The following is a 13,932-nucleotide window of genomic DNA, read 5'->3' as shown; positions in this document are numbered from 1 at the left end:
CCATCTCATGTCCAGATGGCTTCATCACAATGTCTCTGGTTTCAAAATACTCACATTTAAACCTCTTGTCTGTCTCTCAGCCTCTCTTACCAGAATTTCAGAAATGTCGTCACATGACGTAGTAGTTTTTTTACTCCATTTCAAGAAAGCATTAGAGAAATACTTCCTTGCGGTCATCTCCTTTACCTCCCCTTCCCATCTTTAAAAAAGCAATAACAGAAAAGTTAAGTTGGTAGTATGACACCACAGAGAAAAAAAGCAAGGAATGCGTGGTAGAATTGATGTAATATCCTCATAAATATTTAGGGTAGGCCACTTGTTCATCTGGGCAACTCATACTGAGACTGTAGCACTAGGTAATGGGAAGGTGTATTCAAAACTCTTTGGGGATATAAAATCATACCTTGTTTACACTTCTAATCATTTTTATTCATATCTTCCCAGGCTCTAGCCAGGTGGCCATGAAATCATTATGGCAAGGCATAGACCAGGAATTCAGATACCTAATCCACTCATGCAAAGTGACTTACAAAAAAAGAGAAATAAATAAAAATAAATCAACCTCTTAAAACCTTCAAATCCTCCTCCCTCAGTTTTATTTTCATGTAATGCCAAATAAGCACCAAATGTGCTTACTTATACTACGTATAGTCACAGCTGTCATTTAGATAAATGGGTAAATATGGAAAATCTATGGAATTTGCCAGATAACTTTTTTCTTATGGATAACTTACTAATTTCATTCTAAGTTATTGATATGAACTTAAGCATAACATTACTGTAGTCTTTTTATAAACTGCTAGCAAGTATGTTTCAGTCCTTAATACTGTAATAAAATGTGAGAACATAATTAGATTGAATATGTAAGCCTTTTCATCTTTTCCAATCTGTTTAAATAGAAGTATTTGCATAATAATTACTGTAGCAAAACTGAGTTTTCATATTAAATCTTTTTTGTATTTGACCCTATTTCTTGCTTGAAAATTCAAAGGTGTTTATAATGATGAAGTTGTTTTCTACTGAAAAGAATTATTAATAGGCCTAAGTGGTATTCTGCATCATTTTTCTTTCAGATGATTTTAGGAGTTACTAAAATGAAACAGTTCTGAAAAATCTCGATGTATTAATTATAGATATATTTATTTAAAAGTATATATCAGAGCTGACTTCCGTCTTTGAGATATACTCTATCCACTTCCATGTGCAGGTCATCTCACCTGGGTTTTTGTTTTGTTTTTGTTGTTGTTGTTAAAATGTTCAATTCAGGTTCTACATGGTCAGCTATTATGAGCGGAATCACAGAATAGCAGTTGGAGCTCGCCATGGTTCAGTGGCCCTGTACGACATCCGGACTGGAAAATGTCAGGTAAATAAATCATTGTGACTTCCTCTCCATAAAGTGTGGAAGTTATTGAAAGGAGTGAGAGACTAGCACTTCACCAGTTGACATGCTGAGCTGCTGGAACATTATGGATAATGCTAAAGGGATCAATAGTTTAATGAAGGACTCAAAGAATATAGAGCCCCTACTGTCTTTATTCACTGGCATCGAAGGGCGGCCATGGGTGGGTTCATAATAGAGCCCAGAGGAAGGTGGTTCTGCTCGCCAGCTACTTTGCAATAAGTCTCTTCGTTTAAACAGTTTTCTGATTCTATTTTTGTCATGCATTTTCTTTCTTTTTTTTTTTAGAGAGATTTTATTTGAGAGAGAGAGAGAGAGAGCATGAGCAGGGGGGAGGGGCAGAGGGAGAGGGAGAAGCAGACTCCCCTTTGAGCAGGGAGTCATGCAAGGCTTGATCCCAGGACCCTGGGATCATGTTCTGACATGAAGGCAGACACTGAACTGACTGAGCCGCTCAGGCGCCCCTGCCATGCATTTTCTAAAAAAAAAAGTTTAATGATATGTTATTATGATTAATGACTAACCAAAAATTACTTTTCTAAGTAAAATGAGGGATTTGGCAGTTCTAAGACAGCATTCTAGCCAGAGTTCAAGAGAAAAAGAAAACCACAACAGCATTTAGTGTGGCTGTTTAAAAAAGAAACCGATGAAATAACATATTATGTTTATACTTTTATAACTCTTTTTATATTTTTATAACACTTTATTGTTTATGAAGAATTGTTCTTGATTTTTATTTTCATCTTGATCACTTGATTCTCAAGATGTACCAGATAGTTAGACAGGGCAAGTCTGGCCCCACTTTAGATATAAGTGAATCAGAACTCTGAGAGAGACTTTAAATCTCTTTATACCAGAGGTCATACTGTTAACAAATGGCAAAACCAGGACTAAGCTCCCCTGTGATCATGGTGAATTTATAGTGCTCATTGATAAATAGTTCCAAGTCATAACTTCTTATGTTTCATTATAGCATTTATCAATGCTGATCTAGTCAACCATATTAGGAATTATATTCAACTGTATTAGATAAATATATATTCAACTGTATTAGAAATTTCCAGAAGGAATATGAAGAAATTCATACGGATATAGCTAAAATTTTAAACTGCCTCTTAAATTTAATAGGCTATTAATTAATTCTCCAAAAGCTTCCCTGGCTGTTTTCCATGAAAACAGTAGTTCTAAGAGCTGGTAACAGATGCTGGGGGTAAAAATTTCAGGGGCCAGACAAGTTTAGGGGATACTGTTGGAATGTTGAACACGTTTCTTTATGCAAACTTTCTCAGTCTCTAATGTGTGAATGTGTATTTTGCGTGAGTGCATAGAGCATGCACAATTTCCCGTACTTGTGTAACTGTTGAATTTTGTTTCTGTGAATTTTTTAAAGATATTAACTCCTTATCGGTGGCCATATTTTTTTTTAACTCTGACTTTGAGCAGTGAAATCCCTCTAAATACTTGTTTAAAAATTAAGTTCCATGTTGCTTATATGATTTTCTCCTAAAAGGGACAGATTCTTCAAATAGCATTTTCAGAACCTATTTTGGTAAGACAGTTTTTAAAAATTAGAGTATATTTTTACTAGGAGACTTAAAAAAATAAATCACAAACATCGATAAGGTAAGACCAAAAAATAAATAAATAAAACAGGGGGACCTTTTTAAGCTTCTTTAAAATTGAAGTGTAGAAATCAGAGAGAAGACTGTTACTGGACAAGACACAGTTGGCACCAGCAGAGAGAAACGTGATGCACTGGGAGCACAGTGAAGTCACCCAGAGGACTGAAGGAAGAACAGCAGTTAAGAATGAAGGACAGAGTACCGAACTGCCCTGAACTATACATTTCTTGACAGTTTTCTTCCTCCTAAGTGGCCTCAATGAAGGTCTTGGGAACATGCAAAGAACATAATAATTTGAATATTTTGTTCTTTTTATTTTTATTTATTTATTTTTAAAGATTTTATTTATTTGACACAAAGACAGCCAGTGAGAGAGGGAACACAAGCAGGGGGAGTGGGAGAGGAAGAAGCAGGCGCCGAGCGGAGGAGCCTGATGTGGGGCTCGATCCCAGAACGCCGGGATCATGCCCTGAGCTGAAGGCAGACGCTTAACGACTGAGCCACCCAGGCGCCCCTATTTTGTTCTTTTTAATTAAATTACTCAAGATACACTTATTAATCAAATGCATTCTTTCTTAACGGGAATTTGTAATGTCATTTATAGTCCATTTTATTTCCTGTCCATCATTTTAGTGCATTTAGACATTTTAGTGCCCCCAGATTTTTGTCTACTTCAGCTTCTTGATTTTGATATCCCAAATTAGTGTTATATGACTGAATAACCTTTACCTTCCAGCTCTGTATGAAAGTAAAGGTTACCTTTTCTTCTAATCATTCAGAACAGGAAAACGAAGCTAAATCTCTAAACTCAGTCTTAACTGCTTTAGCCAGTGACCATGACACTTTGGGGATTCTCTCAACTCTTCCGTGGTGTGTGTTGTAGTATTTGAAATAAGTGAGTCAACAGTTGAAACAATGCACAAGCATAATTGGCATGTTTAGCAATGATGTCTTAGAGGTGAATCCAAGGACTAAGAATTTTGAACTGGGAATGCAGTAATGCATTTTCTAAATTAGCTGTTGGAATCAGTTAATAGAGAGAGTGGGACAATTTTTCTAGCATGAGCAAAGACAGAGATAGGACCTAAAACACGTAGAGAGGATAATTAGTAAATTCACTGGACTCTAGGGCATAGGGTTCCAGTTAGGTGGAAAGATAAGACATAACCACTGTACGCAAGAGTCACAGCTGACGGGAAAATCTGCCGTGGTCTGTCCCGGATGCCAGAGAGAATACGTATTCCACGGGCCCAGTGGAAGCAGAGAACCCAGGACTGAGGGAGTGGAGGAAGGACGTGTAGATTCCCTGTCGTCGTTACTAGATTGGTTGGTAAAGAATAGCATAGAAACGCTAAATCCCTTTCCCTTACCTTTTGGCATTGGCTGCTGCTTTTTCTTTTTTTTTTAATCCATTTTCTTTCTACTTGTTCTTCCCAAACACAGTAGGAGATGATACAAGGCCACAGAATAAATATGCATATCTGTCTGGAACATGAATTTTACTTAAGCGTTCTCAAGCTCTTGCCCAGATCTGCCTGCCCCCTGTTTCAGTAATGCAGTTCTGCTGAAACACAGCCACGCTCCTTGCTTGGAGGGCTGCGTGTGGTGCTGTCACACCAAGACAGCAGAATTGAGTCGTCGTAGCCGGCAGAGACCAAACGTGGTCTGCAAAGCTGAAAACATTTACTGTGTGGCCCTTTACAGAAAAAGTGCGCTGACCTGTGCCTTAGCTCACTGAGGAGGAAGAGGTAGTGAATTTAACCGCCGAGTCCGTTAAAACGCTGCAGTGTAATGTATCGGAGAAAATGCAGTAGAAACTGTGTGGCTTGCATCCCATCTCCACCACTTGTGAATTTCATAACCTTGGGGAACTTTCTCAGCCTGTCTGAGCTAAAGTTTCCCCCCATAAACGGTGATAGAAATAGTGCCCCTTCTTGCGTGAGAAGATAATTGAGGTGAAATTCTTAACACAGTGCTGTCTTCAGTAAGCGCTGGTTGTTATTATATTCAAATAAACTTGGAAATACATCACATTGCAATGAAATGACATGAATTTGAGAGAACGAGAAAGGTCACACGTGAGACATGAGAGTGTTTGTAGACTCGGGCCAGTTCACAGTCGTCAGTGAGGAGCACTTTGGTGAACAAGTTAAGCAGGGCCGCCTTCCGCCATGTGTCGATTTTTCCTTCCTAAAGGCGGCTCTTGCCTGTGGTGTTAGGCTGACTCTCTACCAACTGTGGAAATCAGAACTTTGATGCAGTTCACTAGTTAGAAATCCTGCTGTGCTGCTGACTTCGCTTTTACCTGGCAGCTGCTAGCAATTTAGGCATATACCTGACTCGAATTTTGCTTAATTAAGAAAAAGAAAAGTAACTCCCTGTGAAGTACTTAAATTTTGTTGGTAGGCAGTGTTCTTGATAAGCAGGCTAATTAAGTTCCATGAATCCTTAGAGCTACAGGTTTGTGTGTGGTTAAATCAGCAATGAAAATCCTCCCTCTAGCAATATTTGCCTTTGGTTTGGCAGACTTGATATTATGTCTCACTGATTTTCCAATCTTTTTGAAACACAGTCTTTGTAATAAATAACTGCTGGCTCTGTGCGAGATTTTCTTGGGCTCCTGTTAGCTAGTTTTCCTCTCGAAGTTTGTACCGCGTCACTTGGAGGTATCTGATCACTTGGGTAAATACAGATACTTCCTTTTCCATAGTGCTCAAAAAACAAAACCCGCAGTGATGTATGATGGGAAGTGTGGCAGAAGTCTTATCTAAATCTCAAATTATTAAAAGAACTTTATTATTGAAAAGTTTAAGTTCCTTAAAAAACTCACGTTTGAAGCCTGCTTTTTAGTGCCTAGAACATGGTGGATGCATAATAGAATACATGTTGATCAAATAAGTCTGAGTCTTTGGAGTAAAAAATATAATCATTATATGACGTGGTAAATGAAAACAAAGTGTGCCTTAATTATATCAAAAATATATGGGTAATTTTGGGCATAGTTGTATTTTGGTTTGTCAGAAACACCTTGTCAGATTGTTTCTAAGGGATATCTTATAGGATATCTTTTCAGTAATGGCATAGAGAACCTCTTTCTTATGAGTCATGAAAGGTACCTATATTTCTGTAGTGGACCATGACCAGGTCTGCCATAGGCCAGATAATGAAGGAAAAAATAGAAGCAAAGATTGATTGTATTCATAGCACTGTGACAACTGAGGTCTAGCTATAATCCATTCTAGACCAGAAGGTAAATTCTGGAATGCTGACGTGTGACCCATCACACAGCTTAATGCTATAAGAAGTAATGAGCCCACATGTTGAGTTCCCCTGGCCTTAACAGATTCCTCACTCTATGTAGGTTAGATGCATTGAACTTCAGATGTCACCTTATAATTGGGCTCAGCCTAAACTCCAGCCCCTAAGGCTTTTATCTGCTAGACATTTCCATTTCGCTCTCTTGTCATTGTTTCAAATTCAGTGTTTTAGAAAATCTAAGCCTACATTCTACCAGCGTCTTTTCTAACCTACCTTTTTCTGTTAATGGCACAATTATATAATGACATCACAATTCTTACTCCTTGTCCTTTACCCATCTGTATCCAGTCACTGAGTTCAGTCAACTTTCCTTAACAATATGCCTGAAATCCACATTTCCACCTCTGCTAACACTAAATTAGGCCCTTGACCTTTGTGCTTCAGGCCTTTGAGATTCTGGCTTTGATCATCATAAATAATCCCCTCCTCCTCTGAGCTACGTTTCATTCAATAATACCATCCTCTGTTGTTCCCTATCATGGTCCTCTCCCAATGTACATAGATCGGAAGCATTCAAAAATATCTGTTGGATGATTCGTTGCAAACACAGTGAAAATTTCAGGAAATGCCCCTTTCCTATTACTTTTGTCTTTAGATTATATTGAAATGTCTTGACTTCACTGAATATATACGGCACTCCTGGTTAACAAAAATGCTGAGGATAATCTGAAAATTGGCCCTGTTTTCATTAATAATTCTATTGAAATTTATTTTCCTTTGACTTTATTTTCCTTTGACCTTCCTTTGATTCCCTTATATCCACTGTAAGTTATATGGCCTTCTCAAATTCTTTACTTGTACCCATTTATCTGGCTCAGATCAATTACAATTATTTCTTTGATAGTATTTGCAACATACCAAATTGATATTAAAATTAATTAGCAAGTTATATATTTTCTCTTACGTGTTAGAGAAGGCGGTGTTAGAGCAGATTCTGGAGCCCGACTGACTTGGGTTTGTATCCTTGCTAGGCCCTTAATTAGCTTTGTGGCCTGAGCAAGGTCCTTAAGTTCTCTCTGCTTTAGTTTATTCATCTACAAAATGGACACAGTAACTCTCATTGTGTGGAAAGATTAAAAGAATATATATAAAGCCAATGTCAGCCAATAGTAAGGGCTTAAAAAATGTTAGCCATCATGATTATTATTTAGTCATTGGTGAAATAAGACAAAATTAGTCAACCTCATTCTGTTCGCTCCTGCCCTTGTACATTAAACTTCATACCATGTGGAGCTATTACAATTTCTTTCTTATGGTTTTCTTTGCTGCTCTTATTTCCATACTACTTGATTAATCTTACAAGTAGAATGAATAGAATATCAAATCAGGTGATTAGCAGATTTCTAGATTATGCTTACTGATCTGTTCTCATCTAATTATATTTAATATTCTTTCATTTATCCTAATTTTCCATACCATTAATCTGTTGTCCTACTGATATTTTTTCTTCAGTGATTTTTTAAAAATCATTACAAATACTACTTTTAATATTACTGCTATATTAGAATCTTTCTAAGTAAAGTAATTTTAGGCTAATTTTTAAGTACAGTGTTCTCAGCTGCCAGTATATCTCAGTTGTTGGCCCACCTGTTTGTATATATTTTAAAGTCCCATATTAACCACCACTGGATTTTTTTCAAGGACTTTATTTCTATATAATTTTCCACATCTGTTTTCTTCATCCTTTTAAGATATAAAAGATTAAGTCAGTAATTCAAACATTTTATTATTATTCTTATTTTCAATTTCTCATGTGTTAGGTAGCATAATTTTTTGTGGTTTCTCTTGGTTTCAACAGAAGTAGTTTGGAATGTTCTCATTCTCCCACATTTGCATATCATATATTACTTATCCCTTCATTACTTATCTATTGAAATTCAGTCTAGTTTATTTATGAACTTAACTTTTTATGTAAATCACAAGCCCTTTTTGCGTTGCATAGGTGGGTGGCTGCTTTTATAACCCAAAAGAAAACTGTAGTTAGAATCTTAAGGTTTCTTGTTCTTTGATTTTTATTAGATGTGGAGTTGGTCTAAAATTTTTTATGCTGCTTCATCTCTGGATCTGGCAGGCTATGGCCAGTGTCCGGTTCTGTGTCTTCTTTTTGTCAACAGGAAGCTTCCTGTAACAGTTGTGTTGTGGGTTTTTGTTTTTTTTTTTTTCTGACAGAAGTATTTTGTTGACAGTAATAATCCACTGATACCAAGCCAGTCAAAATTGAGTAATTTGTGTAATTTCCATCCTCCCCATGAGAAGTCTAGATATAATGTTTGAATGATTAGCATTTACATGAGAACAAGAGAAGAGAAAGATATGGAGCAGCTGGTGAAGGAGAAAGTCTACCTGCTTTTTTCTCTGGCATTCCATTTTTTCCCCAAATGAATTGTATTGATTGCTTCTTTTGATTATAAATGTAATTCATGCTCATTTAAAAAATAACCTCAAACAGTAACAAAATATTTAAAGTGAAAAGTTAAAGTCCACTGTTACCTGTCCCTTAGAGTTAATTCCTGTTTTAGCTGTTTGTTGTAAATCCTTTGAGTCTTCTTTCTGTAATATACAAATAATATTATCCCCTTCCTCTTCCTTAGTATAATTGTCTTCTGCAACCTGTTTGTATTTTTACTTAATAATGTTTTATCTCTCCCGGTGAGTCCACCTGTCTTATTGAGTAATGACAAGTATGTGATGAATGCCAACTATTAGCTGCAAATAAAACAGGCATGGATCCTGCCCTCGAGGAGCTAGCTTCTTTCCTAGTGAGAGGAGACAAACAAGAAACTAAACAAGGAAACGTCAGGTTAGTAGTCGGATGATATGGTGGAATGACTGGGTACATACTTTGGGTGCTCAGGGGTGAATACACTAAGGGGATGGCATTTAACTTCAAGCTGTGCCACCATCAAGAAGAAGGGTATTATAAGGAGCAGGTGGTACAAAGAGTAAGGTCAGAACACTAGAAAGTTTGGGGAACAGAAAAAAGGCAGGTGCAGGAGGCACTGATTCTGTGAGAAGAGAGGTTTGAGGTGGAGCTGGATAGGAAGGCCAGGGTGGGGATCTAAGATTTTACTCTAGTGGAATGCCTTTAACTAATTTTAAGCAGGGAAATTATATGGTCTGTTTTTTTTTTTTTAATTATTTTTTATTTGTTGGATTTGGAAGGCTTTTGTTCTTTATTTCACAACACCGGAATCATAATAAACACACTACTCTGCAAATTAAAAATCTTAATAGTGTATCATAGCTAGACCTCCCAGTTGAAAACCATTAATCTAGCATATTCCTTTTTTTTTTTTTTTAATAATGATTTTTTATTATATTATGTTAGTCACCATACAGTACATCCCCGGTTTTCGATGTAAGGCTCGATGATTCATTAGTTGTGTATAACACCCAGTGCACCATGCAATATGTGCCCTCCTTACTACCCATCACCGGTCTATCCCATTCCCCCACCCCCCTCCCCTCTGTAGCCCTCAGTTTGTTTCTCATAGTCCATAGTCTCTCATGTTTCATTCCCCCTTCTGATTACCCCCCCTTTCTTTATCCCTTTCTTCCCTTACTGATCATTCTAGTTCTTATGTTCCATAGATGAGAGAAATCATATGATATTTGTCTTTCTCTGCTTGACTTATTTCACTAAGCATTATCTCCTCCAGTGCCGTCCATGTTGTAGCAAATGTTGAGAACTCATTCTTTCTGATTGCTGAGTAATATTCCATTGTATATATGGACCACAACTTCTTAATCCAGTCATCTGTTGAAGGGCATCTCGGCTCCTTCCACGATTTAGCTATTGTGGACATTGCTAATCTAGCATATTCCTTATAAAATATAAAATACTTTAGAAAACTGTTTTTCTGTTGATGAAATATTCAAATGAATCCAGCTTTGCATTCTTACAAACAAGGCTGCAATAGACATTTTTGAATATATGTCTTTATACACCAGTGCTTTTCTCTCTGTAGGATAGATTCTAAAAATCAGAATTGGTTTGACCCATTTTTATTTTAAAAGACTGCTTGCTGCTGAGCTGGACTAGGGTTGTTGCAGTAGAGATGGAGAAAAGCAGGCAGATGAAGGAGGGCCAACAGGTCTTGATGATTGTTCAAATGTGGGTGCATTGTGGGGCAGTTAAGAGGGAGGTGGTGGTGAGAGAGAGAGAATTCAGGGGTGATTCCAATGGATTATGACCCTAACAAACAGGGGAAAAGCAGGCAAGGAGGAGGGATGAAGCTCAGGACTTCACTCGTGGACATACTGAACGTGAAGGGCTACTTTAAGCTGGGTGACTACGTAGTATTCCAAAACACGGATGCAGGAGAATTCATTAACCAGACTTCTATCAGTTAACATTGAAGCCCCCTCCCCTGCCGTCTCCCATCATCATAAACGTTGCTACGTTGAATAGCCTGATTTATATAACTTCTTATGCCTATCTGATTTTGGGGGGTAAATTCCTGGTTGTGGAGTGCTAGGTCAGAAGATTTGTGCGTTTGATGGCCAGCGTGCTCTGGAACTATTTTCCCACAGTTTATGGGCATTAGTGTCTTCATACCCTCCCTAGCATTCCTGTGAATAACAGAATGACTCTTGAACTGCAGTTATTCTCATAAAAATTGAGACTATCGGTTGGTCTGTTTTGCCTCCTGTATTTGTCATCTCACACGACAGACTGTTTATTCATTTATTCAGGAGTTACCACTCATTTTTTAAAATATAAAAAAAAAAACTAAAATCAAAATTTAAAAAATTTATGATGGCTCTTCTCTGTTCCAGATGCCATATTATATGCAAGACATCAAAAAATAAATATGAACTGTCCCTACCCTCCAGGAATTTATGATCTGGTATGGAAGACAGGCTATAAACCGGTGGTTGAAGTACTGTGATCTTCCTTTGCAGCAGTGCCATCTAGAATGCTGTGGGAGAACACAGGAGACACGCTAGCTGAGACTTGCTTAGGAGTCTAGGGAGAATGATCTGGAAGGGTTCTCTAAAGGAGAGGACAGCTAAATTGAGCCATTAACATTTAGGAGTTAGGCAAAGAAGGAGAAGGGCAAGGGACTTTATGCCAGGCGGAAGCTACAACATCTGCAAAGCCCAGAGGAGTAAGAAAGCATAGGGGAAGCACGCTTACCTTCAAAGACCAACAGCTGTTTTCCTGGACATATGTGAATTGTTCATTTATAGCAGTTTTCAAATGAGCATAACACCTGGAATTGCACAAATCTTAGGTGAAAAACAGGTTTTCCAGTAGAGACGTAGAGACACGTCTTACGTGTGACTCATTAAATACGAAGTAACAGATTTCCTACATAAAGTTACATGGTTTTAGCAAAGCATTAAACAACTGAATGCTGGCATTTTCCGCAAATAATAATTTTAGGATAAAGGGGCTTGGCAAGATATGAAAATGTATTCGGTATGAGATTTAAAGCAATCATAACAATAAATAACAATAAAAACAAATCAGTATAATTTTCCAGAATACATTTAATTCTGGCAAGCACTCTGAGGCTGCTGTATATCAAAAGAGAGCTAATATTCAAGACTCAACAGAAATATCAGCAAACACACCTTTATTAATAGAAGTTTGGAAAACAATGTGTTCTTCTCTCTAAAAATAACAAAGATTTTACTTGTAGTTAGAAGGCGCAAGGACCTTACGGATGTGGCGGACAGTAAGATTGATGTTTCTTTAAGGCAGAGTTCTGAAGCTGCAGGCACAGTTTCCACCAAGCAGAAGTCTATAACGCTTATACATCAAGGGCACTTATGTGGTGATTGCAAAAATTGCAGTGAGAATTGACTACAGTACTTAGTCAGACTGTGACATTTTAGGTATTTTCTTCCTGCTCTTTTCAGCAGCTGGGTTTATGGCAGGTGCTTCCTATGACATTCTGGAGCACCAACCAGAAATATGGCATCGGGGGTGATAAGAAGATGAATGGTTGAGGAAGACAATGGCTTCCTGACACTGGGTTGAAGAATTACCTAACAAGTTTCCTGTTTTGAAAGTGAAATGCTATTTAGAGAAGACTCTCTAGGAAGAGAAACAGATATCTGGAACAGTGCTTGAAATTAGACCATCATTTATTCTGAGAATTTAAACATTTTTAAAGAATATTTTGAACAGACTCCCTATTTTTCTGTTGTCTATCTACTCTGTCACTCACTGTGTATTTCTTATATTTGTGTTATACTTTGAGTGGTAGTATTGAAGATTTTTGCACCAAGAAAGAAGATTAAAATATTTGGCAATATCTGTAATTGGAAATACATGAGGCAGAGAGTTCTATTGTTTACAAACCCAGCAGTTATTACAAGCATTTCAACATCCTTGCAGAAGCATTAGGTAGACTAAAATTTATTTTGATTTTCAAAATTCACATTTTAAGTACATTTCTAAATGCCATTCAGTTTCCTTCCTAGCCATTCTCTTTTTCCTCTCAACACATTAAAAAAAAATGAAAGTACACATGTGTATGTATGTGTGTATGCTTATGTATTAAGATATCCCATGTATTTTAGTCCATAAAATTAGAAAATACTAGGTAGGAGAGTCACAGTACTTTGAATTCATTCTGGATTCACTGCCTTATAGTCTTTATATCCACTCTAGATATATAAGGTACTTTGAATCAGGGCTGGCATGTAGTAGTCATTCAATAAATGTGATTCATAAGTACTCTAAAACACATACAATGAGGACATGAGTCTATAACTTGTGATAGGTTTTAAAGAAATGTTGTTGATTTAAATGAGCTCGCTATCAAAATTTGGTAACTCCTACCCTAAATAGAACTCCTAATGGAGTTCACATCTGGTGGGGGAGGAGGTGGGGACAGGTACCATAAAAGCTAGTACAGTCAGCCCCAGTAGTTGCTCAAGTGTGGCATCATATAGAATGATATGGATCCTAAACATTTCATTTTCATTTAAATCCTAACAAGATAATTTTATTTTTTGTCTCTTGATGTGAGAGCAGGGACTTTTCTTTCTATAATTGGTCCATTGATGAGAGTTCTAGAATATTTTTTCTTCCTAAACCACGCCATCTTCCATTTGTTTAAGTAGACTGGGAAATTAAAGATACATATAAAGCAGGCTCAGAGTATAGTCCTAGTAGATGTTTATTTATACTTTGCCGGGTCTTGTACACTTGTCTCACTTACACTTAATTTCATGAGTGTGTCTGTGTATATGTCTTTCTAAAGCCATCTTCCCACTCTTATTTTATAATTTCACCTGATATTTAATTCAACTGCATCCTCACATTGACAAGCACAGCTAGCATGGCTTTGGTTAACTCTAGGTCAGAGAGTGCTCACCTGGCAGGAACAGTAGGGAGTGGGCCTGTTACCCGCTGGCATTCCTCAGGTACTGGGCATCAACCAGGATACTTTACAGAGGAAAGAGAGAGTATTGGTTAACACCAAGTGTCAGTAAAATCGAAGTCAGTTAAGAGAGATTCTGTTGCATGGTGCCTAGAAGTATTTACATGACATTATGAAATGCAGAAGGGAGTGACCACTTGTATGGGCTAGGTATCTGCAATCCAGCAGGGACGACAAAGATGAGACAAGT

The 13,932-nt window shown here is 37.3% G+C and overlaps 1 protein-coding gene across 2 annotated transcripts in view; it reads left to right on the top strand.

Annotated features, from left to right (window-relative positions):
- WDR7 (WD repeat domain 7) overlaps positions 1-13,932 on the top strand; it is a 346,017-nt gene that overhangs the window by 278,671 nt on the left and 53,414 nt on the right. For both annotated transcript variants that reach the window (XM_045790167.2, XM_045790166.2), the window contains one exon: positions 1,267-1,366. In XM_045790167.2, the coding sequence (XP_045646123.1) occupies positions 1,267-1,366 (100 nt within the window). The remainder of the gene's footprint in view (positions 1-1,266; positions 1,367-13,932) is intronic.

The sequence above is a fragment of the Ursus americanus genome, chromosome 19 (assembly GCF_024610735.1).
Source record: "Ursus americanus isolate L20-20 chromosome 19, mUrsAme1.1.p, whole genome shotgun sequence".
Lineage (NCBI taxonomy): Eukaryota > Metazoa > Chordata > Mammalia > Carnivora > Ursidae > Ursus > Ursus americanus.
The sequence above is the reverse complement of the archived record's forward strand: the minus strand, read 5'-3'. Positions and strand labels throughout refer to the sequence as shown.